The sequence below is a fragment of the Saccoglossus kowalevskii genome, chromosome 5 (genome assembly GCF_978046115.1).
Source record: "Saccoglossus kowalevskii chromosome 5, keSacKowa6.1, whole genome shotgun sequence".
NCBI classification, from domain to species: Eukaryota; Metazoa; Hemichordata; class Enteropneusta; family Harrimaniidae; genus Saccoglossus; species Saccoglossus kowalevskii.
Window position 1 is genome coordinate 35,373,096 of NC_140645.1, and position 25,676 is coordinate 35,398,771.

At 35.8% G+C, this 25,676-nt stretch overlaps 1 protein-coding gene across 8 annotated transcripts in view; it reads left to right on the forward strand.

Annotated features, from left to right (window-relative positions):
• The window catches only part of LOC100367954 (phospholipid transfer protein C2CD2L-like), an 87,098-nt gene that overhangs the window by 22,953 nt on the left and 38,469 nt on the right, over positions 1-25,676 (forward strand). For 7 of the 8 annotated variants that reach the window (XM_085499356.1, XM_085499351.1, XM_085499353.1 and 4 more), the window contains exons 2-6: positions 12,141-12,236; positions 12,820-12,939; positions 13,586-13,597; positions 17,324-17,428; positions 23,329-23,478. In XM_085499356.1, coding sequence (XP_085355482.1) covers positions 12,141-12,236; positions 12,820-12,939; positions 13,586-13,597; positions 17,324-17,428; positions 23,329-23,478 — 483 coding nt within the window. The remainder of the gene's footprint in view (positions 1-12,140; positions 12,237-12,819; positions 12,940-13,585; positions 13,598-17,323; positions 17,429-23,328; positions 23,479-25,676) is intronic. The other variant, XM_085499352.1, reaches the window with a different exon arrangement.

The following is a 25,676-nucleotide window of genomic DNA, read 5'->3' on the forward strand; positions in this document are numbered from 1 at the left end:
TCTCTCAGATTTTTTCTTTTTGTAATGATATCTTTAATTCTCTAATTTTGGTGAATATTTTTGTCATTTTTGGTAAAAACTGATATTTTCGACTTCTTGTTAAAAACCACAAGTGCAATTGCTTTGATATTACATATATAGGTACTACATGTGGACCTCTCTCAGATTTGTTCATTTTGTAATGATATCTTTAATTCTCTAATTTTGGTGAATATTTTTGTCATTTTTGGTAAAAACTGATATTTTCGACTTCTTGTAAAAAACCGCAAGTGCAAATGCTTTGATATTACATATATAGGTACTACATGTGGACCTCTCTCAGATTTGTTCATTTTGTAATGATATCTTTAATTCTCTATTTTTGGTGAATATTTTTGTCATTTTTTGGTGAAAAGTGATATTTTCGACTTCTTGTTAAAAACCGCAAGTCCAATTGCTTTGATACTACATATATAGGTACTACATGTGGACCTCTCTCAGATTTGTTTATTTCGTGATGATATCTTCAATTCTCTAATTTTGGTGAATATTTTTGTCATTTTTGGTAAAAAGTGATATTTTTGACTTCTTGTTAAAAACCGCAAGTCCGATTGCTTTGATATTACATATATACTTAGGTACTACATGTGGACCTCTCTCAGATTTGTTCATTTTGTGATGATATCTTCAATTCTCTAATTTTGGTGAATATTTTTGTCATTTTTGGTAAAAAGTGATATTTTCGACTTCTTGTTGAAAACTGTAAGTCCGATTGCTTTGATATTACATATATAGGTACTACATGTGGACCTCTCTCAGATTTGTTCGTTTTGTGATGATGTCTTCAATTCTCTAATTAATTTATTTTGGTGAATATTTTTGTAATTTTTGGTAAAAAGTGATATTTTCGACTTCTTGTTAAAAACTGTAAGTCCGATTGCTTTGATACTATTCATATTGTTCATTTTCTAATGATGTCTTCAGTTCTTTAATTGAAATGTGCATTGCTAACAGCGGAGCTATCTCAGCCGATAGGCTGCTTGTTTATCATGGTATATCACAAGCCTCTGCACACTGTGAGAATAGACATACTGACGTCTGTGATAGTTGATAATATACACTGTACCATTCTCTATTGAGTAGAGCCTACTTTTTGTATAAATTATCAGAATACTTCAACCTTAACAACAGTCGTTACCATGGCACAGTGTATGTCCCCATATATGTATGAATGCACCACTGAGAAAGTTTAATCAAACATGAACTTGAAAAAAATCATTATAATATTTAGATCTGATATTAAGATTTCCTTTTTAATAAAGCCATACATGCATAGCCTATACTTATCAGCGAGATAATTCTTCAAAGGTGAGATGCATCATGGGAACACTATTATGCTAATGGGGATTCATTTATTAGTGTTTGGCTCAGATGTAGATATCATTTATTCATTGACCTTTTGGAATATTGAATTTAAATCTTTTTAACCAGAAATTGTAATTTATTGCTTTTCTTGTTATTACGTTTGTATATTATTTCTATCCTTGGTTAGCATGAGTGCCTGACTCCCTCACATTACTCAGAAATTAAATGTCAAAGATTTACAAAACGAGATTCATTTAAAGTGGCTATGAAGTCAGTATCAGCTGTGATGTCGTCACCCGAGAAGATTGCAAACAAACCAATTATATCAAGTCAGAGATTACGCATATATGTCAATTTGTGCGCTTTTTTCTGTGATTTATTCCGCTCAGCATGTCAATGCTCGGTAGTCGCTTTGACAGTTGCTTCATTTGAAAAAAAAATGGGGACCAGACAAATATTACTCTGTCTGTTATTTAAATGGAAGGCCAGACAAATATTACTCTGTCCTTTATTTGCAGCATACTGTTGCGTGGTTGCCACTGCGTTAATATTGCCATGATGGCCCAAGTTTTATTCTTACCACTATTAATGAATGCATGAATAAAATTACCATATTTTTACCATTTTTTCCATAGTCAACCTATGCAATACTTGAAATATTAATAATCTGAAATGTTAAACTCTCTGTGGATTTATTTGCTCTACTTGTAACTCATGCATGTACATACATACATGTATAAATAAATGAAGTATGTGTGTGTTTAAAATAAGTAGTATTTTACTAATTCAGCATATATTACATGTACTTCTATCTGAGATATGTCACTAATGAAACTAATGTATTTGTAATGTAACATAGTAATCTGCCTTTTCATAGATTTTGTTGATGATACTTGTATCATGCATAGATCCAAAAGGAGAAGGTTCCTCCATGAATTATCGTATAAATTTTTTTTTTATATGTTTCCAAATGGTTAATCAACTGTAACTAATGTGCTCCAAAATTAACCAAAAAAATTATTGAAAAATGTATAAAACTCAAAGCATAATGGGTGGGAAAGAATAAAACATTAAAAATACTAAAACTTGTCAAATAATATTGAATAACCCAGTGGTAATGATGTATTCTTTAAATAAACCCCTCACCGATCTGTCCCAGTATGCTGGCAAAGATGAAAAATGCTTAGATACAATGTATCATTGTATATAATGAATATGTTTTGTGGCTCATCCTGATTGGACAATTATCTGCCTTTTTGTCACCAAAATAGATTTTTTTTAACAATCACATGGTAGTGCAGCAACCTGCTACAATGTACAAGCTAAAAATATTTACTGAATACTTGCGTCTAAAGAATAATATGCAGTGTCGTGAAACTAAACAAATAACATGGTTAGTGTTTCTGAAACTTATTTATATCTGGCCATCTGTAGACGTTGGTGTAACTTTAGATTATAAAAATAAATGTCTGTTCACTTCTCATTATGGATAATTTTAATGTATGTACTTTGTGATATTTGCGACAGCCTTGGAGTAAATGTTGGTGTAAATTTTTTATGTATTTTAATAAATGTTTTATGTATTTTTCTGTAATTTTAGATAATTTTGGCTGCAGATTTTTGGAAATTATGAAAAAAAAAAATAATCAGGTTTATTTTGAAAAAATAATTACCAAAGTTGACTTAAATGGTCATGGCCTCAGATTTGATTTCATATATTAGTACTTCTACATTCTATGCTTGGTCAAATCCCAGTGGGCAACAGTCAGTCACCAAGAGTTGAATGTGACATTTGCTATATGCATATGTGCCACAGTGTGTGTACATGTAACAAGATCTATACATTCACATACTTAGAATCGTGTTGTGACTGACTCATCCTAATATGGTGTCATTGACTTGTAAAACAAAGTTCAGATGGTGCGTATTGGGTACATACACATTGTTTAGGTCTTAAAGGTGTCCTAGACTTCTCATTGGTTAATCTCAATGAGTTAGCCAATTGGGAATCTCCATACATTTTCCCTAACCAATCATACGTTCTCTTGTATTGTACAATGCTCTTCTCCTAGATCAATATATTACAGTAACTTGAACCATTGAATGTCATTGAACTATTAGGTAGGTGGCTGTGCTTCATTGTTCACGAATATGTGACAATATCAAATACAGTAAACATGTATGGTATTTGCTCTATTGGTGGTACATATCTGTATGTAAATTATAGATATGTTTCTATGTTAAAATTAAGTCATATTTTAATGATTTATTGTACAATAAATCTTGATTTGGGGTTTATATTCATTTCTATTAGAGATGCACTTCTAATAGAGCAAATATGGTATTTCACTGTCAACAGCTATTTGCTGATCTAGTATACAGTAGAATTGTGATTAAAAAGATGCACTTCTAATAAAGGTATAATACTGTGTATGTTGTTCTGTACTTTTTATATATCACAAACATGTACCATAGTCTGTTTAAATACTATTCAGGTGTTTTTCTAAAAAAAAACTGCAAGAGGGAGCACTGTAATTCAGCGCCGCCACCAAGTGGTGGAGATAGGGTTCTCTCTACCAGGGTATGGAGTTTTTGATAATTCTAAGTTAAAATGGAGCATTCTATGGCTTCCTTGGGGACAAAATTACTATCAGACAGGTCACAGTTGAAGACTGTCCACATGTGATCCCTGGTCATTCAGAATTTTATGGTTGCCAGAGGATCTGCTCCCCAGAGTAAAAGAACGCTGTGCCCCTGTTTCCTTGTTAAAAAAAAACCCTGCTATTGACTAAAAGTGCATGGTCACATGATACATGTAACCTTTACTACATGTGCATTCCTTTTACTGACTAAAGCCAAGATGTAGATTTTTCTCTAGTTTGATTCTGTTTGGGTATCACTCATGCAGTTATCTTGATGTGTCCATTCTATTTTTTTTTTTGCCTAGCAACAGTTCTGGACATTGAGTGTCACTGTTGTCTCTCCTGACTTTGTTTTTTTGTACGTGCTAATTGCAAGTGCTAGTGCTGACACATAGTGCATTTTGCCACAGAAGTCATATTCATGTTTGGGACTACATGACAGGGCTGTGTGGCCATCCCTCTGTCAAATGGCAATTTTAATGCGCTATCCTTGCGTCAACCAGGCTTGGTCGAACACAAGCACCTGCGGACCTTAACCAAGGTTCCCCCAAAGTCGCATTCGTTAGTGAATGAATCTCTGCCAGTTCAGCCTATGGTAGGATTTGAACTTGGGTCTACCGATCATGTGTCTGATGCGACAACCACTATGCTACCAGTTACCGATGTGTCCATTCTTGTTAAATTGGTGGACTTTACCTAGGATGGTTGATTTCATTGCCAAATGCACCTGTAGTTTACCATTATACAAATGTAGAATAGAATCCCTTGTTATATTTCAATGATTCAGTATACAACACATGCTATTGTAGGTGTATATATATACGCTTATATTTGAGACACACTTCTAATAGAGCAAATATGGTAGCAATAATGGCATTTTCCATAGTACAGTATATAATCAAAACAAATATTTGTATCCGCCTTGCGTCATAATTCTGAGCAAAAAAAAAAAAACATTTTTGTTAACAGTTGCTTACATCATGTAAATTAAATTTGGTGTTTGAGTGAACTGCGTCACCATGGCATTACACAATCTGATTAAAACCTTATGTACATGTTGGTCAAATGCTTCGTTTGCTTTTAATTCTCTATTTTCCAAGCTGTATGTTATTGTGGTTGTCACAGCTACATTTGTAACTTCATGACTATCCAAATCACGTCCATTTTATAGCCATTTTCAAGTGAATGGCTCTCTAGTCGAAGACTGACTATGATTTGGGTGGTCGTTAGAAGTGACGTACATTGCATTTTATTCAAATTAGTTATTTCCAGTTGAATATTGCTTTGTGGATTATATTTGAAACTAATAAATAAAAACATACATGTTAGCACATTTTAGTACGTATGTGTATATATTACATTGTACCTGTACCTGTGACAGTTGTGTCTTTCTTATTTATTTGCTAGAATGCTAGAATGCTATTACAGTGATGTCACACTGCAAGTTAATGCATACTAATAGCTTTCTATTTATCAGTATATCACAATGTCTTTAATGGAAACTGAATCTGTCTTCATTTAAGTATTGACTAAGCATGATGTGTGTGATTTCCAGTCAATTCAACACGATACAATAGTCTATATGCGTCTATGCAAAGTGATTAATTGTGGATTTTGTAAATAGTATGTAAAGCCATCCTGAAATTACATTGATTTGCAACTCTGCTGTCATTTCAGAAGAACATCGTCTCTGCTTTTGTTCTCGCTCTGTCTAATACCTGCTTTACGTCTTGAGTTAATTCTCTGCACCGGTATTTTGTATGTACCATATTAACAGTGGTTTTATAAGTTTACGATCCTTTTTAGGATTAAAAGGAATAACTAGTGTTGATGAATGTCGACATAAAATGAATTTAAAAATCTTTTTGTTCTGTGAACATTAAAAACTGTAATACCAAGATTAGGAATGTTTTGAGGAGAATGTAAATTTGCAGTTGTCATGGTGATGATGTTCTCACAACAGTGTGTTGCCATGGAAATACACAATTTCAATACAGGATTAATCCTAGAATGGTGTCTTTGAGTGTTATTCCCTGTCTGCTGATCAGTGGAAAGGAAATGTAATTGTATGTTCATTTCCATGTGTTATGCAAATTGATTACATTGTACCAATTTCTATCAAAGTCAAGATTGTTCGGTAAGTTTTTATAAAGAGTTCTGAAAGCAATTAGCAGTACGTGATCATGTTTAAATGTAACCCAGTATGAGCAACAATGCCATATCATATATTTTGTATGCTTTCTGCGTCCTGATTAATTGTCTTTTCCTGGAAGGTATAGTTACCGTAATTGCTTTTATAAGTATCTAAAAATGGTGATATTTTGTAGCAGTGGCATTTTTTCTGAGCTCCCACTGCTCTGATTGGTTAGTGATTTTTGCAAAACTTTGTCTTCACTGATGCCATAAAATTGTCAAATTCTCAGAAGTGAAAATTAAACTGTTTTATGGAACTTGTTTCATTGCTGTATAAGAATATATGCCAGTCCTGTTTGGTCATGTTGGTACCCTCAACTCTTTTTGCTTCCTCTGTATTGCACTGTTTTGTATTGCACTGTTTTGTAATATTGTAAACTACTTTATTTTCGCTTGAAATTTATTTTCACTATTTTCACTGAAGGGATGATTAAAGTGAAAATAAAATTCAATGAAGATACCCTTTTTTCTGTAAGTCATCGAAAAATCATTGAAAATAAAACTGATTACAAAACTCCTGAAAACCCTTTTTAGTGAAAATTAATTCCAGCTAAAATTAAGCATTTTACAGTAGATTGAATTACAGTAGTCAAATTAAAGTTTACTGTGATTACAAAAAGGAGTGGAACCCCAATATTACAGTATGTGGCATTATTTTGTTAACAAAATGTCTACATCACACAGTGTTGCCACGAGAAGCAATGGCTATACTGTGAGCAATATACATGTATATTACCAGTATTAGTAATATAACTATATTATTAGAAAATTCTCAGTAAATAGATTCTGACCTTCCTTCCTTTGTCCAATAGTTCAAACCTTCTGTTTCGCAGTGCCACCTCTCATGACATTGAGTGGAGTTTATTACATGTAATTGCTGTCATATACTTTGCCATAATCAGCTATTATACATGTAGTGCTGTCCTCACTTGGGATAGGTTTCATTTGTGTCATTCTTATCAATAACACAGCATTACCACTGTAGTATCACATAACAGCACTTTCTGTTCTGAGTTCTCACTTGTTTACTGCAGTGCATACTTTCCCAATAATTTTTTTGCAGTCCTATTCAACTTTTCTAAGACAATGTAAACGAAATTCAATCAGCTCCAGTTACAACCAATGAAGAAATGTCTCACTGGAGAGTTGTCTGTAACAGAAGTTTTGATTGGTTACTAATCTTGAAATCTGAATATGATTGGTCGCATGTTACTCGTATAGAAACAATACTGTCCCAAGTATGGTCATTAAAATTACATGACAAGAAGATAAAACAAAAAAGAGCATATTATAAAATAAAAACAATAATGTAACTTAATTGCTCTCTTTATATAAAGATGTTATAAAAAAGTTGGATTCAATAAATTTAGCTTTTTCAGTAGTTATGTCATTTTTGTTCATGATCAAAATAAATTTAGTTTTCTTGTCTTGATTGTTAAAGCAATGGATGGATTTTGAAGGTTCTTTATTCAGCCATTGTCTTTGCTTTTTTTATATGTGTAATTGGCACAAGATATAATGAAGCTTCTTCTGAAGCACAGTTAGAGGTGTTGTATACTGTTGGACCACATCTGATCATAATATGATTCATTACATGTGTATTGCATTTTTACAACTGTTGTTATAATTAATGGTCAAAATGTTATATTCCAAATTACTTGCATCTTCTGTCTTAAAGTAGCCTAGATTCTATGCTGTGTCCCATACACCTAAATGTTGCTAGTATTATTTTTTCTCTTCATTCACTTTTTCCTAGAATCACCCAAATATTGAATACTTCATTGCATGTATGTAAAATTTGGAATATTTGAACTTAAGGCAGTATAAAGTACAATTATGTAAATAAAGTAAAAAACTCCAGTCATAGATTTAGATAAAAAGTCCCAAGTGGGTCATGGTCATTTAGTATATTGAATCATGTACAAATTTGAATAAGAAAATAATTACCTGTAGATAAAGGCTAACATTTCACTTTGTCACCTGTTGAGGGCACTGCTTATGTCTTTTATGAGGGTAAATTTCAATCAATCGTTTGCGATTCAGATTTCACTGTAGCTAGGCAACCAATTTGTATCTCTTTTACTTTCTTCTTCCTGCAAACAATTTGAAGTCAATAAGGCAGATATAATGTGGATTAGAAAGAGGAAAGAATCCAGTAGATGCCGGAAGAGCAAATTAGATATGGGTAAATGAACATTAATTGAGAATAGCTTGACCTACTTTGTATTGATAGGTTGGATATTAATGTTGACAATTGAATGACATCTTCATTCGTTTATGATTGATGACTTTGTTTAATATCCTACTTGGGCGTATAGGTCATACATCCTGGCATTTTCTGCTTGTATTTTTTTGGTAAAAAGTAATATTTTCGACTTCTTGTTGAAAATCGCGAGTCTGATTGCTTTGATACTATATATATATATATATGTACTATAGGTAGACTTCGCGCAGATTTGTTTATTTCATGATGATATCCTCAATTCTCTAATTTTAATGAATATATTTTGTCTTTTCCTAAATGAATATTTTTGTCATTTTTGGTAAAAAGTGATATTTTCGAATTCTTGTTGAAAACAGCATGTCTGATTGCTTTGATACTATACATATCTTCATTTTCTAATAATATCTTCAGTTCTTTAATTGAAATGTGCATTGCTAACAGCGGAGCTATCTCAGCCGACAGGCTATTGTACCTGAGATTTGTTGTGTTAAAATGATTTTGCATATGTTTTGGGGGAGAGGTAAATTAAATGTATTAAACTCAGAAATTTTCCATTGATATATTTATTAACACCCCGACTTCCCATCTCCCTTGCCGTAATTACTATGTGTGACCTTTCGAGTTATGTTCGTAAGATTTACTGAAAGCACACTTTCAGTTGAAAGTAGATTCAAACTGAGAGTGGCTTACTTTATTGTATTCCTCTTGCTTGTCGAGGTATTCAGAGAGTCTGTGTCATTATCTGTTGAAGAGATTTAATTTGAAAGATGTGTGGAAATAATGTCTGGCTGACTCTTCAGCTTTTGATTATAGATTTAATTAGTTCTGTATGACGCAGTTCTTAAAAAGAATGCATCTCTAATAAAAAATTAATAAAAAATTGGATTTTGTGCATACCGGTACTTCATTTAAATATGTCATTTATGATTTACATAAGGGTTTGTGTTACTTTTGTTGCTTCAAGTCAATATGATAATTTGAAAACAGTTTTTTTATTGATTTCTTTGATATAGAGTATTTTATACCAATATACATTTTGTTATTCTAGGCTAGTTTATAGAAATAAGGTTTTCAACTGAAGTAAAATTTATTTTTTTAACCTAACAAAAATTGTTTTCTCAAAACTACATTTTTTTTCATGCTTCAAGAAGTATGATAATGAGTAATAACAGTTTTAGTCTCTGGGAAGTAAATAAAAGAAGAGTAAGAAGCCTACAGGTTTTGGTATTTCAGCAAGACTAGATATTATTCTCACCAATATCAGTTTTTATATTGTCAACGCTCAATGGGGAGAATCCAAATTCTCATCACTTCACTGGCAAGAAAATAACTTTAAATTCTCATCTTTTGGTCAACAGCATGTTGAATAAAGATATTTCTAACTGATATGAAAAATTTGATTGTTATTATGAATATAAAAAAATACATCACTATAATATGCGTGTTAATATTAAATAGTGTTAGCCTACATGTAATTTCTTTGGTATTACATGTATCATGAAATTTTTATGAAATATAAAATTTTACGTATTTTATTAAATAAAACTAGTCAATTATGTAAAAAAAGAATTATTGGTAAAGTATATAATAACCATTGTGGTAACATAAAATAGCAATTTAAAATGTATTAATGATTTATCAATAGAGGGCGCTCTGCTTAGATATAAGTTATGGAGAAAAAAGGTAGAAAACGATATGTTGACGAATTATTTATGATTGTAAAAGTCAGTAATTGTATTGCAAGAAAAATAAAATATTAATCATTATATAGTAGGTACAGTAGAGTGATATTATATTGTATTATTCACACAAAAGGATGAAAATCTTCAAATTCTCCATTCAATGGTGCGAATTAGATTCATTAGCAGGAAAATGAATTTTCACCAATTCCAAGATTTTAAATTTTCTTCATATTTGTTCAACAAATTCCCACCAACAGCTTGTTAAATTGAGAGTATATAAAATTTCTTACCAAATGAAAAGTATGATTTTTAATATGAAAATTATGTGAAAAAAATATCACTATATGCGTGTTAATATTTGTATAGTGTTAGCCTAATCCGTTTGGTATTACTATGAAATATTTATTTATGAAATTCTGTTCCCATATGTGAATTGTTTCCATCAATGAATGAGCCCTCTTAAGCTGACAGTCTGTATGTTCCAGTGTCCTTGCACATCTTATATTAATTTAATAGTAATTCTATTTCTAGTATCAATGACATCTAGTGAATGTGGATTTATTGGTAGAGTTCATTACCTTACATGGAGGCATGCACATACCATGAATAGTTTGTACATTGTTCACTTTTACTCTGTTCATTATTACTTTGTAAAAGTTTTAAACCTCATTCATTTTTTTTTTGGCACACCATTTTTATATTCTTCTGTGCATCCTTTATCAACAAAGTAAGGGCACAAGGTTCATGCAGTGGGCCACTATTGTTTAGGATTGTTGTTGGAGGGATTTTTGTAAGTCTGAAATCAACAACCCACCATCATTTATTTGGAGGATTATACAAGTTAAAGCGGGAGGGTCGCCAGCTGCGCATGCGCGGGAATTGAATCCCAACCGACGATAACAACACGCTAAAAATGAAAAGGCTCATGGGTAGACGCTTGTTTGTAAACAATGACACGCTATGGCCATCTGACGCATGTGCAGGTAACGACTCCCCCGCTTTAAGCAATGATAATTACTTCAGAAAACTTTTGGATTTTCAATTATTCAGAGTGACAGCCAAGTTGACCTGTAGTGAAAGTGTTAATTACTTAGTACCGTGACAGATTTTGGTTTCTCCTAACACACTGTAGAACACGTTTTACTCCACAATTTCAACATAGCTACAGTGCCCATATTCTCATAAATAAAACTATGTATATTTTAACTTGCTTCAGTGCCTGTAAGTAATAAGAATTGTGGAAATCACAGAAGAAACTACTTGATCCTTGCTAGAAGTATGAACCTCTATAAACCCCTGCTATAAAATAATCTACAAGTCTCTGATGGGATTGTCTAAAATGCTCTATAGGGCAGTTGGGTTTTTAAGGGGTGGTCTTGCATTATCACAGAAGCTCAGAAAACATTTTTTTTTTTTAGATTTTAACTGATTTCATCCACTTAACTTTAATTTAATACTTATTCACTCAATATTATGAAAATATATGAAAGAAAATACACAGGAAATTAACATCTAAGAAAACATTTTGCATATATACGTCAGTTGATATTAAGAATACAATCAACTGTTATTAACTAGACTACTCTTGGTGCATGGGAATGAGTTTGGTAGTCACTCTTTTAATTTCCCATCTATTACTGTAGAATACTTTATTTTCGCTTGGAATTTATTTTCGCTATTTTCGCTGAAGGGATGATTCCGTGAAAATAAAATCCAGCGAATATACTTTTTTTTCCTATATTTCACATTAAACTCATCAAAAATCAGTGAAAATAAATTCCAAGCAAAATGCCCAAAAAGCCTTTTCAGCGAAAATTAATTCCAGCGAAAATAAAGTATTCCACAGTATTATCAGTGAAAATAGATTTGGACTAAAGTAATTTATTCATACATGTTTTAAAACAAGAGATGTTTTGATTTGTGCCACTAGAGGGCTCCCTTATTAAAGGTGCTTGAAAGTTCTTCATATCAGATATACAATTCATATTTATTTTGATGCACTGGTTGATAAACTTTTGTAGTTAATTATTCTAATGTTTCTTTTTTTAATTGCAGAGCTCAGTGCAAGTGACCTTTGACCGTGTGAAAACAGGAAGTTTACCACCGAAAGTAACCAACGTAAGAAGCGATGCTGGACCCAGAGATATACTGGTAAATATCACTGACTGAGTACAGTGCAGTCAGAGTGTAACTTAACATTTAGCTTGTTTTAAGCTGCTTAATAACTATTAATAATGTTAATGTAGGTAAATATTACAAAAATAAATTATTTATGACGATGATATTTACTTTAAAAATTTTTTTATGAAAATAGTCAGCTTGGGAGTTAATTTACGTTTAAACTGTACTTTTTGTCCTATGAGTGCAGAGAATTATTAATCCAGTGTGTGAGTGCATAGGCAGTGAGTGAAACTCAACTTTTTTTATGCAAATTTGTCTGTTTTCTCTGCGATGTTATGATTACTATCAATTACAAATTCTCGCCCATATTGTGTGTTTAAAGTACTTGAACAACAATGAATGCCAAAATATGGTCAATACACACTTTACTGGGCTGCAAAAATACACACCAACACATGTAATAAATCTGAATTTTTTTTTTAGTAAAAGATATTCAAATATGAAATTATACGTCATGATGAATTCTTATTTCAATCAGAGTGATTGTTTTGTCCCATAGTTAATGAACTGAACAGTATTGCTAATTTTAATGTATTTTCTTGTTGCATGGCAGACAATTCGATGCCATTTGGAGGCCAGTAGTTTGTCATTTGTTGTATTCGCAACCCAGCAGACGTCAGCCAGCGTCAAGTTATCAACATGCGAGGTACAGGTAGAAAAACTTTCCGGCGAGGTGAGTCTGGTCAAACAATGTACAGAATTAAATTCATATTATTAATCAACAAGCACTAAGTCATTTATACTAATGTGGTCAGTTGATTTTTCCTTTGAGGCACAGTCTTACTCAATACTGTAATTCATCGCCATGAGGGATATATATCAATTATACTACAAGAAAAATATATAGGGAATATAATTGGACATTCCAAGTTCAGTTTGAGGGCAAATTTTGGCATCTCAAAAATGAACTCAAAGTTTTTCTCAATGGCTTCATGCTCATTAATTAATAATTTGTAATGCATAATAATTCATTTGTGGAGGTAATAAATTTCATTTCATGTGTCATTAGTTTCATTTCATACCCCGGTATAATGCAATCGTTGATGGGATCAGAACATGTTAAAATTAATTGTGTGTGACAAACAGCGCCCTCACAGTCTAACTATATAAACTGCATTTCATTTCTCATGCTCACTCCACTGCATGGTGTTCCACATAAAAACTGGTTTGGGTCAAAGGTCGCTTATAGATTAATTTTTGTTTCACTATTTCTTACTACACCCTTCGTAATCAAAATACCCTTCTATATTACTAATGTTTTATTTGTTTAAACTATTTGTTATTATTTATTTATTTATTTGCTGTTTCCATGGATACAGCTCCAATTACAGGTTTGTCCCATCATGTCTGTTATCCAGATTGTTGTATTGTCTGTCCATGTGTGTTTAATCTTCTGTTTTAGTTTACACAATAATACCGCTGCATGTGTCTAGTTTTAATGAGTTTTGTTTTCCTTCGCATTCCCTTGTGATTCTAAGATATATTATATTAATTACTTGTTAATTCATTAATTTCTTTCAGTATATAGAATGTAGTTGAATATAATAGAAATAATTGGTTAGAGTAGATGTAGTTAAAAGTATTTAAAGTCACCTTAGTCGACCCTCATTTTAAAAGTTTTTTTGCATGTTACGATAAGTAAGTTGTCTTGTAAAATTTGAAAACAAATTTAATGAATTTTGCTTAAACATGTCCTCTGTCATTAACAATCAGTGATATTTTTCAGTGCTGCCAGGGACTCTGAATAACAAATTTAATGAATTTTGCTTAAACGTGTCCTCTGTCATTAACAATCAGTGATATTTTTCAGTGCTGCCAGGGACTCTGAATAACAAATTTTAATCGTGTATAGAGCAGTGTGAGAGACCTATGTGTGTTATGTATACAGTACAGTTCTCGCGGAAGCTTTGGCTTTTGTGGCATCATTGTCGCCTACGCATGGCTTCATTGTCGCCTCAGCATCGCATCATTGTGGCATCAGCTTCGCGTCATTGAAAATTGAAGCTGTGTTCGCCTCGCTATTTTGTGGCATCATCGTGGCCTCAGCTTCGCAGTCTCATGGCATCAACATGGCATCAGCTTCACCTTATTGTGACATGAGTATGACCTCATTATTTGCACGCAGAAGGGCAGTAGACAAAAACATGTACAGAAGTTCGATATGTAATCGATTTGAAATTCAAGGCGAATAAAATCATATGATCAAGAGTAAAATGACATTTTAAAAAGATATCTTGTTTAATTATTTTAGTGTTGCGAGTATTGGGCACCAAAAACTTTGCGAAGTACATTACAATCGGCAAGGTGACGAGTTTCATATTGACTGGAAGGAAAATCGTGATAAATTCAAATCACACGATGCAATCGTCGTTCTGATACAACACAATTTGCTGTATACGAAGTGAAACTGTTCTTGTTATAAAATTTACCTTTTTTCGCTCATTTTATTTGCTGCTAGAAGAGCAGATTCAGATTCCTCATTTCGGTTGTATTTTTCTGTGTTTCGTTTAGTTTTAGCCGAGTCCGACCCCATGCCCGGACTACTAAAACATGCAATACACACGTACGCCGCCGGGTGCGTCGGCGTCGTCGCCTGTCATCTTGATACAAAGTTCCAAAACAAGTGCGTACATTTCCAACATATGATTGGATGGTTGTGGTGGCGTCGGTCTGGTAAAATTTGACAACCAATTCTCAAAATTAAGTGATCTGAGCTCGATCTATACGTACTTTAAAAGTATTCTCACAAACATATTTTCGAATGAAAACGAGCCATGCCCTGTAAAAAAATCGAATAGCACTTGACATGCAGAAATAATTTATTGGGCTTCAGAAAAAAAAACGTGTCCATTTAGTGTGGCCGTAAATATTTGGTCACCAGCCGATGAACAATTTGAAAATCATGATTCACACGGAAGTCCTTCGATACTGAAAATCATCGACCCCAGTCTGGTTTACCTTATTTCCCAACTTGCAAAACTGATTTGTATCTCAGCCCTGTTTTTTTTTTTTCTTTTTTTTGAACTGAGGTAAAGTCCCATTCGTTTGTCAAAATATACCGATGTTTTCCAGTGAATATTGCGAAGCCTGTCACAGCACAAAAAAAAAACTTTGTGAATCGACGATGGAGATTGGATGGTACGACGACCCTTCAATTTGCGTTAAATATGTTTTGTTACAACATTATTGATTGGCTGAGAGTCACCTGATCGGAGCATGACCTGGGTCACAGAACCATATTAGTCCGTATTATCAACAGGACTTTGCGAGAAAACCACACCCACATTTTCAACCATTTTAGCGCGGAAGTTGGCAACAAATGTCGAAAACTCGTGAATTTTATAAATTCGAATAAAATAAAGCTAGCGGTTCGTAAGACTGGTTAATAATGTATCCCCCGATGCTCTTCGATTTTTTATTTCAAGGTGAGAAATGGATACTAGTAGTTGAAGTTCCATCGATTTCAAGGCGACTATTTAACCGCGACAACTCTACGCTCTGTTGTAGTTTCGCGAGGTAAAACAAAAATACAATAAATAGTACTTGTTTAATTATTTGGTTTTACAGCCCGCAAATTACGGGACATGATCCCCATGAATTGCGATAAATAAATGCTGATTGTGTTGAATGACGGACGTCGGGACCGTTTGGAGAAACAAATTACGGTCGGTAGACATTTCAAACAAATGAAATTATTAACGAAAGACGAGATTTTTCTAGGTATTTACGATCATTCGGTCATACCAAATATATACAAAATTGACAAATACACAAAGATGTGTAATAGTAGGTCATTTTTATTTTAGCCTTAGAAATATTTTCTTTCACTCAGTCCACGTCCATGCGTGGGAATTCTATTTAGCTTCATGGTCCTTCGGCTTGTCTTCTGCTTGGGGGGAAACAACAATAATTATACAAATCGTAAACTCAACACAATCAGAAAAGAAACCCAGACAACCATGCTGTACTTCTGTTGAATACATTTTGTAGCAGTGAGTCACGTCGGAATATTGTCTAAAATAAAATATTCAATCCCAGCTAAATCTAGGTCAAAGGGTCACAGATTGCGTGCATATAATTATAGATAGTTAAAACAAAAAGTATTTGAACTTTTGACGGTTGTTCAACATCTATGCACGGTTACTAAACTAGTAACCGTGATCTATGAAAACCAGAAAATTTTTAGTAGTCCGAATTGTTGCACGGTCGAAAATAAAACGGAAATTGACCGGTCAAAAGCGGAAGCGGTCAAGAAGTTTGGGGGAAATGAGTACAGTACTTCTTTGTTTGATGAAGCGATGCTGATGCCACATTGTCGCCATAATGAGGCCACAATGAAGCGAAGCGATAATCGCCTAACTTTTTAATGTCGCGACATTGAAGCGATGCTGAAGCCATAACAATGCCATAATGATGCGATGCTGAAGCGAAGGTGAAGCTGAAGTGAAGCCAAAGCTTCCGCGAGAACTGTACTGTAGATGAGAAGAATATTAAGGACGGGACTCATCAATAAATACTCAAATGATGATGCTTTCCATGATAATTAGAATGTGTTATATAGTCTTGTGTCTCTTATCATATTGGAGAGTCAGACTGACCTTGTAGTCCATCAGCATAAACCAACGCTGATTGTGCCACCTGACCGTGGCCTCAAGAGAGCCATGGTAACAACACATTTTACTTTGCTGTATTTCAGCAGTCTGGGAATACTAATTTAGGCACTCCATTCTATGTATGTGTATATAGTGTATATTCACCAAAATTCAACAACACAACAATTTTTGACCATAGAAACACTGTTACAACTTCACATTAAAGCAAGTACAATATTTGAATATATTGTGATTGTTTCTTCAAAGTGAAAATAAATATAAATGAAAAAGAGTTAATCATGTATATCTATCAACAACAAGCAGATGCTCTGTGGCATTTACGTCTAGATATATAAATCACAGCTTATAAACAAATATAGGCGTTGTCTGTATTCTGCCACAGAGTATGTTGAAGAAGCACAAAGGATCAAGTGTAACTTTTGTATATATTTTATTGTTTTTCAGGTACAGTGTAAAGTTGCCTGCATTACAGAACAAATACAAGTCACTGCAATATTTGATGGAAAACCACAACTAAAGCTCAATGTCAGACCAAAAAGTGCTGCCACGGTAAGCACATTATTTACATGACAATTTTACTAACAGCTATAATCTCACTTTACTTTCAAGCTTGTAGGTCATTAAGGCAAACTCGTAGGGCATTAAGGCAAACTCTTAGGGCATTAAGGCAAACTCTTAGGGCATTGAGGCAAACTCGTAGGGCATTAAGGCAAACTCTTAGGGCATTAAGGCAAACTCTTAGGGCATTAAGGCAAACTCTTAGGGCATTAAGGCAAACTCTTTAAGGGCATTGAGGCAAACTACTTGGGCATTGAGGCAAACTACTTGGGCATTGAGGCAAACTACTTGGGCATTGAGGCAAACTACTTGGGCATTGAGGCAAACTACTTGGGCATTAAGGCAAACTCTTAGAGCATTAAGGCAAACTCTTAGGGCATTAAGGCAAACTCTTAGGACATTAAGGCAAACTCTTAGGGCATTGAGACAAACTCTTAGGGCATTGAGGCAAACTACTTGGGCATTGAGGCAAACTACTTGGGCATTGAGGCAAACTCTTAGGGCATTAAGGCAAACTCTTAGGGCATTAAGGCAAACTCTTAGAGCATTGAGGCAAACTACTTGGGCATTGAGGCAAACTACTTGGGCATTGAGGCAAACTACTTGGGCATTAAGGCAAACTCCTTGGGCATTGAGGCAAACTTTTAGGGCATTGAGGCAAACTACTTGGGCATTGAGGCAAACTCTTAGGGCATTAAGGCAAACTCTTAGGGCATTAAGGCAAACTCTTAGGGCATTAAGGCAAACTCTTAGGGCATTAAGGCAAACTACTTGGACATTAAGGCAAACTCTTAGGGCATTAAGGCAAACTCTTAGGGCATTGAGGCAAACTACTTGGGCATTGAGGCAAACTCTTAGAGCATTAAGGCAAACTCTTAGGGCATTAAGGCAAACTCTTAGGGCATTAAGGCAAACTCTTAGGGCATTAAGGCAAACTCTTAGGGCATTAAGGCAAACTCGTAGGGCATTAAGGCAAACTCTTAGGGCATTAAGGCAAACTCTTAGGGCATTAAGGCAAACTCTTAGGGCATTAAGGCAAACTCTTAGGGCATTAAGGCAAACTCGTAGGGCATTAAGGCAAACTCGTTGGGCATTAAGGCAAACTCTTAGGGCATTAAGGCAAACTCTTAGGACATTAAGGCAAACTCTTAGGGCATTGAGGCAAACTCTTAGGGCATTGAGGCAAACTCTTAGGGCATTAAGGCAAACTCGTAGGGCATTAAGGCAAACTCGTTGGGCATTAAGGCAAACTCTTAGGGCATTAAGGCAAACTCTTAGGGCATCGAGGCAAACTCTTAGGGCATTGAGGCAAACTCTTAGGGCATTAAGGCAAACTCTTAGGGCATTGAGGCAAACTCTTAGGGCATTGAGGCAAACTACTTGGGCATTGAGGCAAACTACTTGGGCATTGAGACAAACTCTTAGGGCATTGAGGCAGACTACTTGGGCATTGAGGCAAACTACTTGGGCATTGAGACAAACTCTTAGGGCATTAAGGCAAACTCTTAGGGCATTAAGGCAAACTACTTGGACATTAAGGCAAACTCTTAGGGCATTAAGGCAAACTCTTAGGGCATTGAGGCAAACTACTTGGGCATTGAGGCAAACTCTTAGAGCATTAAGGCAAACTCTTAGGGCATTAAGGCAAACTCTTAGGGCATTAAGGCAAACTCTTAGGGCATTAAGGCAAACTCTTAGGGCATTAAGGCAAACTCGTAGGGCATTAAGGCAAACTCTTAGGGCATTAAGGCAAACTCTTAGGGCATTAAGGCAAACTCTTAGGGCATTAAGGCAAACTCTTAGGGCATTAAGGCAAACTCGTAGGGCATTAAGGCAAACTCGTTGGGCATTAAGGCAAACTCTTAGGGCATTAAGGCAAACTCTTAGGACATTAAGGCAAACTCTTAGGGCATTGAGGCAAACTCTTAGGGCATTGAGGCAAACTCTTAGGGCATTAAGGCAAACTCGTAGGGCATTAAGGCAAACTCGTTGGGCATTAAGGCAAACTCTTAGGGCATTAAGGCAAACTCTTAGGGCATCGAGGCAAACTCTTAGGGCATTGAGGCAAACTCTTAGGGCATTAAGGCAAACTCTTAGGGCATCGAGGCAAACTCTTAGGGCATTGAGGCAAACTCTTAGGGCATTAAGGCAAACTCTTAGGGCATTGAGGCAAACTCTTAGGGCATTGAGGCAAACTACTTGGGCATTGAGGCAAACTACTTGGGCATTGAGACAAACTCTTAGGGCATTGAGGCAGACTACTTGGGCATTGAGGCAAACTACTTGGGCATTGAGACAAACTCTTAGGGCATTAAGGCAATCTCTTAGGGCATTAAGGCAAACTACTTGGACATTAAGGCAAACTCTTAGGGCATTAAGGCAAACTCTTAGGGCATTGAGGCAAACTACTTGGGCATTGAGGCAAACTCTTAGAGCATTAAGGCAAACTCTTAGGGCATTAAGGCAAACTCTTAGGGCATTAAGGCAAACTCTTAGGGCATTGAGACAAACTCTTAGGGCATTGAGGCAAACTACTTGGGCATTGAGGCAAACTACTTGGGCATTGAGGCAAACTCTTAGGGCATTAAGGCAAACTCTTAGGGCATTAAGGCAAACTCTTAGAGCATTGAGGCAAACTACTTGGGCATTGAGGCAAACTACTTGGGCATTGAGGCAAACTACTTGGGCATTAAGGCAAACTCCTTGGGCATTGAGGCAAACTTTTAGGGCATTGAGGCAAACTACTTGGGCATTGAGGCAAACTCTTAGGGCATTAAGGCAAACTCTTAGGGCATTAAGGCAAACTCTTAGGGCATTAAGGCAAACTCTTAGGGCATTAAGGCAAACTACTTGGACATTAAGGCAAACTCTTAGGGCATTAAGGCAAACTCTTAGGGCATTGAGGCAAACTACTTGGGCATTGAGGCAAACTCTTAGAGCATTAAGGCAAACTCTTAGGGCATTAAGGCAAACTCTTAGGGCATTAAGGCAAACTCTTAGGGCATTAAGGCAAACTCTTAGGGCATTAAGGCAAACTCGTAGGGCATTAAGGCAAACTCTTAGGGCATTAAGGCAAACTCTTAGGGCATTAAGGCAAACTCTTAGGGCATTAAGGCAAACTCTTAGGGCATTAAGGCAAACTCGTAGGGCATTAAGGCAAACTCGTTGGGCATTAAGGCAAACTCTTAGGGCATTAAGGCAAACTCTTAGGACATTAAGGCAAACTCTTAGGGCATTGAGGCAAACTCTTAGGGCATTGAGGCAAACTCTTAGGGCATTAAGGCAAACTCGTAGGGCATTAAGGCAAACTCGTTGGGCATTAAGGCAAACTCTTAGGGCATTAAGGCAAACTCTTAGGGCATCGAGGCAAACTCTTAGGGCATTGAGGCAAACTCTTAGGGCATTAAGGCAAACTCTTAGGGCATTGAGGCAAACTCTTAGGGCATTGAGGCAAACTACTTGGGCATTGAGGCAAACTACTTGGGCATTGAGACAAACTCTTAGGGCATTGAGGCAGACTACTTGGGCATTGAGGCAAACTACTTGGGCATTGAGACAAACTCTTAGGGCATTAAGGCAAACTCTTAGGGCATTAAGGCAAACTACTTGGACATTAAGGCAAACTCTTAGGGCATTAAGGCAAACTCTTAGGGCATTGAGGCAAACTACTTGGGCATTGAGGCAAACTCTTAGAGCATTAAGGCAAACTCTTAGGGCATTAAGGCAAACTCTTAGGGCATTAAGGCAAACTCTTAGGGCATTAAGGCAAACTCTTAGGGCATTAAGGCAAACTCGTAGGGCATTAAGGCAAACTCTTAGGGCATTAAGGCAAACTCTTAGGGCATTAAGGCAAACTCTTAGGGCATTAAGGCAAACTCTTAGGGCATTAAGGCAAACTCGTAGGGCATTAAGGCAAACTCGTTGGGCATTAAGGCAAACTCTTAGGGCATTAAGGCAAACTCTTAGGACATTAAGGCAAACTCTTAGGGCATTGAGGCAAACTCTTAGGGCATTGAGGCAAACTCTTAGGGCATTAAGGCAAACTCGTAGGGCATTAAGGCAAACTCGTTGGGCATTAAGGCAAACTCTTAGGGCATTAAGGCAAACTCTTAGGGCATCGAGGCAAACTCTTAGGGCATTGAGGCAAACTCTTAGGGCATTAAGGCAAACTCTTAGGGCATCGAGGCAAACTCTTAGGGCATTGAGGCAAACTCTTAGGGCATTAAGGCAAACTCTTAGGGCATTGAGGCAAACTCTTAGGGCATTGAGGCAAACTACTTGGGCATTGAGGCAAACTACTTGGGCATTGAGACAAACTCTTAGGGCATTGAGGCAGACTACTTGGGCATTGAGGCAAACTACTTGGGCATTGAGACAAACTCTTAGGGCATTAAGGCAATCTCTTAGGGCATTAAGGCAAACTACTTGGACATTAAGGCAAACTCTTAGGGCATTAAGGCAAACTCTTAGGGCATTGAGGCAAACTACTTGGGCATTGAGGCAAACTCTTAGAGCATTAAGGCAAACTCTTAGGGCATTAAGGCAAACTCTTAGGGCATTAAGGCAAACTCTTAGGGCATTAAGGCAAACTCTTAGGGCATTAAGGCAAACTCGTAGGGCATTAAGGCAAACTCTTAGGGCATTAAGGCAAACTCTTAGGGCATTAAGGCAAACTCTTAGGGCATTAAGGCAAACTCTTAGGGCATTAAGGCAAACTCGTAGGGCATTAAGGCAAACTCGTTGGGCATTAAGGCAAACTCTTAGGGCATTAAGGCAAACTCTTAGGACATTAAGGCAAACTCTTAGGGCATTGAGGCAAACTCTTAGGGCATTGAGGCAAACTCTTAGGGCATTAAGGCAAACTCGTAGGGCATTAAGGCAAACTCGTTGGGCATTAAGGCAAACTCTTAGGGCATTAAGGCAAACTCTTAGGGCATCGAGGCAAACTCTTAGGGCATTGAGGCAAACTCTTAGGGCATTAAGGCAAACTCTTAGGGCATTGAGGCAAACTCTTAGGGCATTGAGGCAAACTACTTGGGCATTGAGGCAAACTACTTGGGCATTGAGACAAACTCTTAGGGCATTGAGGCAGACTACTTGGGCATTGAGGCAAACTACTTGGGCATTGAGACAAACTCTTAGGGCATTAAGGCAAACTCTTAGGACATTAAGGCAAACTACTTGGGCATTAAGGCAAACTGGGCATTAAGGCAAACTCTTAGGGCATTAAGGCAAACTACTTGGGCATTAAGGCAAACTACTTGGGCATTAAGGCAAACTACTTGGGCATTAAGGCAAACTCTTAGGGCATTGAGGCAAACTACTTGGGCATTAGGTCATTTCCCACATAGCATAGTTTATAAAAATCATATTTTATACATGTACAAGTCAATCACACCATTGCTGCGTTAAAAATGAACTCACAGTGATGGAGACTCAAAGGGCACACAGAATAAAGTCTATCAGATGTTCAATCTGCCCTATGAAGATACTATTGATATGTGTGCAGCGCCCTCATGCCATGGCCATTCATCCCCTTACAGATTTTCTGGCAACCATAAAATTCTGATTGACCAGGGGTCACATGTGGCCACAGTCTTCAACTGTGACCTGTCTGATAGTAATTTTGGCCCCAAGGAAGCCATAGAGTGCTCCATTTTAACTTAGAATTATCAAAAACTCTTCACCCGGGTAGGGAGAAGCCTACATGTATCTTCCCCACTTGGTGGCTCCGCTGAATTGCAGTGCTCTCTCTTGCAGTTTTTTTTCTAGAAAAACCTGTGTTATTGCTATATTTTTTTCCCAAAGGCACATACTAAGTTGATGCTTTTCTGGTTTAACAATGATTTTTATTAATTTAATTACTAATTGTTAATGCTATTCTCATCTAGGATGACCTTGTAGACATGAATATCGTGGAAAACATAATCCGTGGTGCCATAACCAATGCCATGACAACCTACACATTATCTGCTAAGAACCTGCCAAAAGAAGTTACTATGACGACAAATTATAATACAACCTCATCATTTCAACCTGTGGTAAGTAGTCCATCATTCATGTTTTACCCTAGGGGCATAATGAAATCACCCAATCTATTGTTGCAGCTCATTTCATTCTTGATTTGGATGTGTAATAGGTATGTTGGTACACTGTGTTCTGTAATATAGTCTTTTATTCTAAACTTTGGCTGTAACTTATACCTTTTGTGTATTTAGCATGAATTTGTCAGTATCCCTTGATTCCATGGCTTTAGGAGCATTAGAAGTTTAGACTTCAGAAACCTACCTGGAATGTTTTGCAATTTATATGGAATTTGACTACATGTATGTAGTTTAAAAAAGTTTTGGCATGATCTATATTAATTAAATTCAGTTGTTAATTCAACTCTTTTGACCAGTGCTTAGAAAATTTAAATACATTGACCTATCCTGGATGCATGGAAGGTATGCTTTTAAGTCAAAATCATAAAAAAATGCTCCAAACTAAAGTCATGGAAACCAGGGTAAGAATTGTCTGGTGCATGTGTTCATGGTATTGGGGGGGGGGGTGTACATAATTTGAATAACTGCATTCTGCATCATGATATTCTACCTCATTCCCGCCATGTCGTGTCTGCGTTAGTTCTCACTAAATGGATGACATACATCCTCAAACTAGTGACTTGTTGTTTGTCCTTTTTGTATTGATTGCATCATCGGATTGCCTTATTTGATACATACATGTAGCTGTTATATGGCTTGAATTCTAATCAGACTTCAACTCTTCGTCATGCAATTTTCTGCTGTGTCTCTTTCTTCTGAAACTGCGCCCTCTATTGTTCTGATGTCAGTTAACTCTTGCATAATTACTAGCTGTACCTTTCAGTTGTAATGATGCTTGGTGCATCATATTAATCAGTGATTGACTAGATATTAGAGTTATAACAAGATTAGATTTTTCTATGATTAACAGTGGAGTAGATTAGATTAGATTAGATTAGATTAGATTAGATTAGATTAAATTTGAAGTTGATACAGAACAGTAACAACATTCTCAGACTTGTTAATAGACATTTTTTGATCTGAATAAACCTAGAAACTAATGGCAATCAAGATTTTTTGAAAGTGAGAGATCCAGGCGTTTTGTATTCCAGTCTCCCCATTATCATGACCACTGTTCCACAAATCTATGTTAACATTGTATGTGGACTCGATGCTGGGAGAGATTGGTACACTATTTCATTGGCAAACACAAGCCGTGTGGTTCTCTCACTTCCTACGAAATCTCATCGATCATTTTCTTCATAAGGCCTGCTGAAAATATCTTGACTTTTAAATTTCACTCAAATTACCAAAAAACTGACCATGCTATTTGGTGCCTTTTCCTATACTGGTACAGAGTAAATTAATTTGGGACATGGCACAGATGGAGGACAGAATTGAGGTATCGTATGCACGAGATGCTAACATGGAGAAGGGTACATCGGTATACCATGGAATCATGCATGTTATGCAGTGTATACTGTACAATTCTCACTCTGTTATCTCAGTTTCTGTGATCACAATGAATGATACAAGCTTCTATATCATGTACAGTTCATTTGTTACATTTCATTTCACAAGGTGTCATGTTAGATATCATCATTTATATCGCAAGGGTATAGTTAATAGTATAGATTTATTATTTTAAGTGTGTTAATTATGGCTTATTGAAATGTACAAACATATATTTTTTGTAGGTAGTCTAAGATCCACCTGTATTACATGTACATTGTATAAGTTGAATTCTTCCCTTCTCTAAATTGGCTTCCCTCTACAAAATTATAAATGGATCCAATTAGATTCCTAAATACAATGCTTTTCACTAGCTTAATGCAAGGCTTGAACTTGGCAGTTGGGAGGGCTGCAATTTTAGAGCTTAATTTAAAAAAATAGCCTCAGCATAAAAGCCATCAACCTTGTTTACGTCTTGCACTATGTGCGTGTGCTGAGTGACTGGTTGGTAAAATAATGGTGTCATTCACTGCTGTCGTTATTAATTATACATGTATGTGTTCATGTAAATAAAGTAATGTACGAGTAATGTTATTGCAGCAGATCTTGACATTTTTAGCTCCGCTGTCGACTTTGTTGAGCAGAGCTTATCATATGAGTGATTGTCCGTCGTCATCCGTGTCAATGTTTTACTTTTTCGACTTCTTCTTGAAAACTACAAGCCTGAATGCCCTCTCTCAGATTTGTTCATTTCATGATGATAT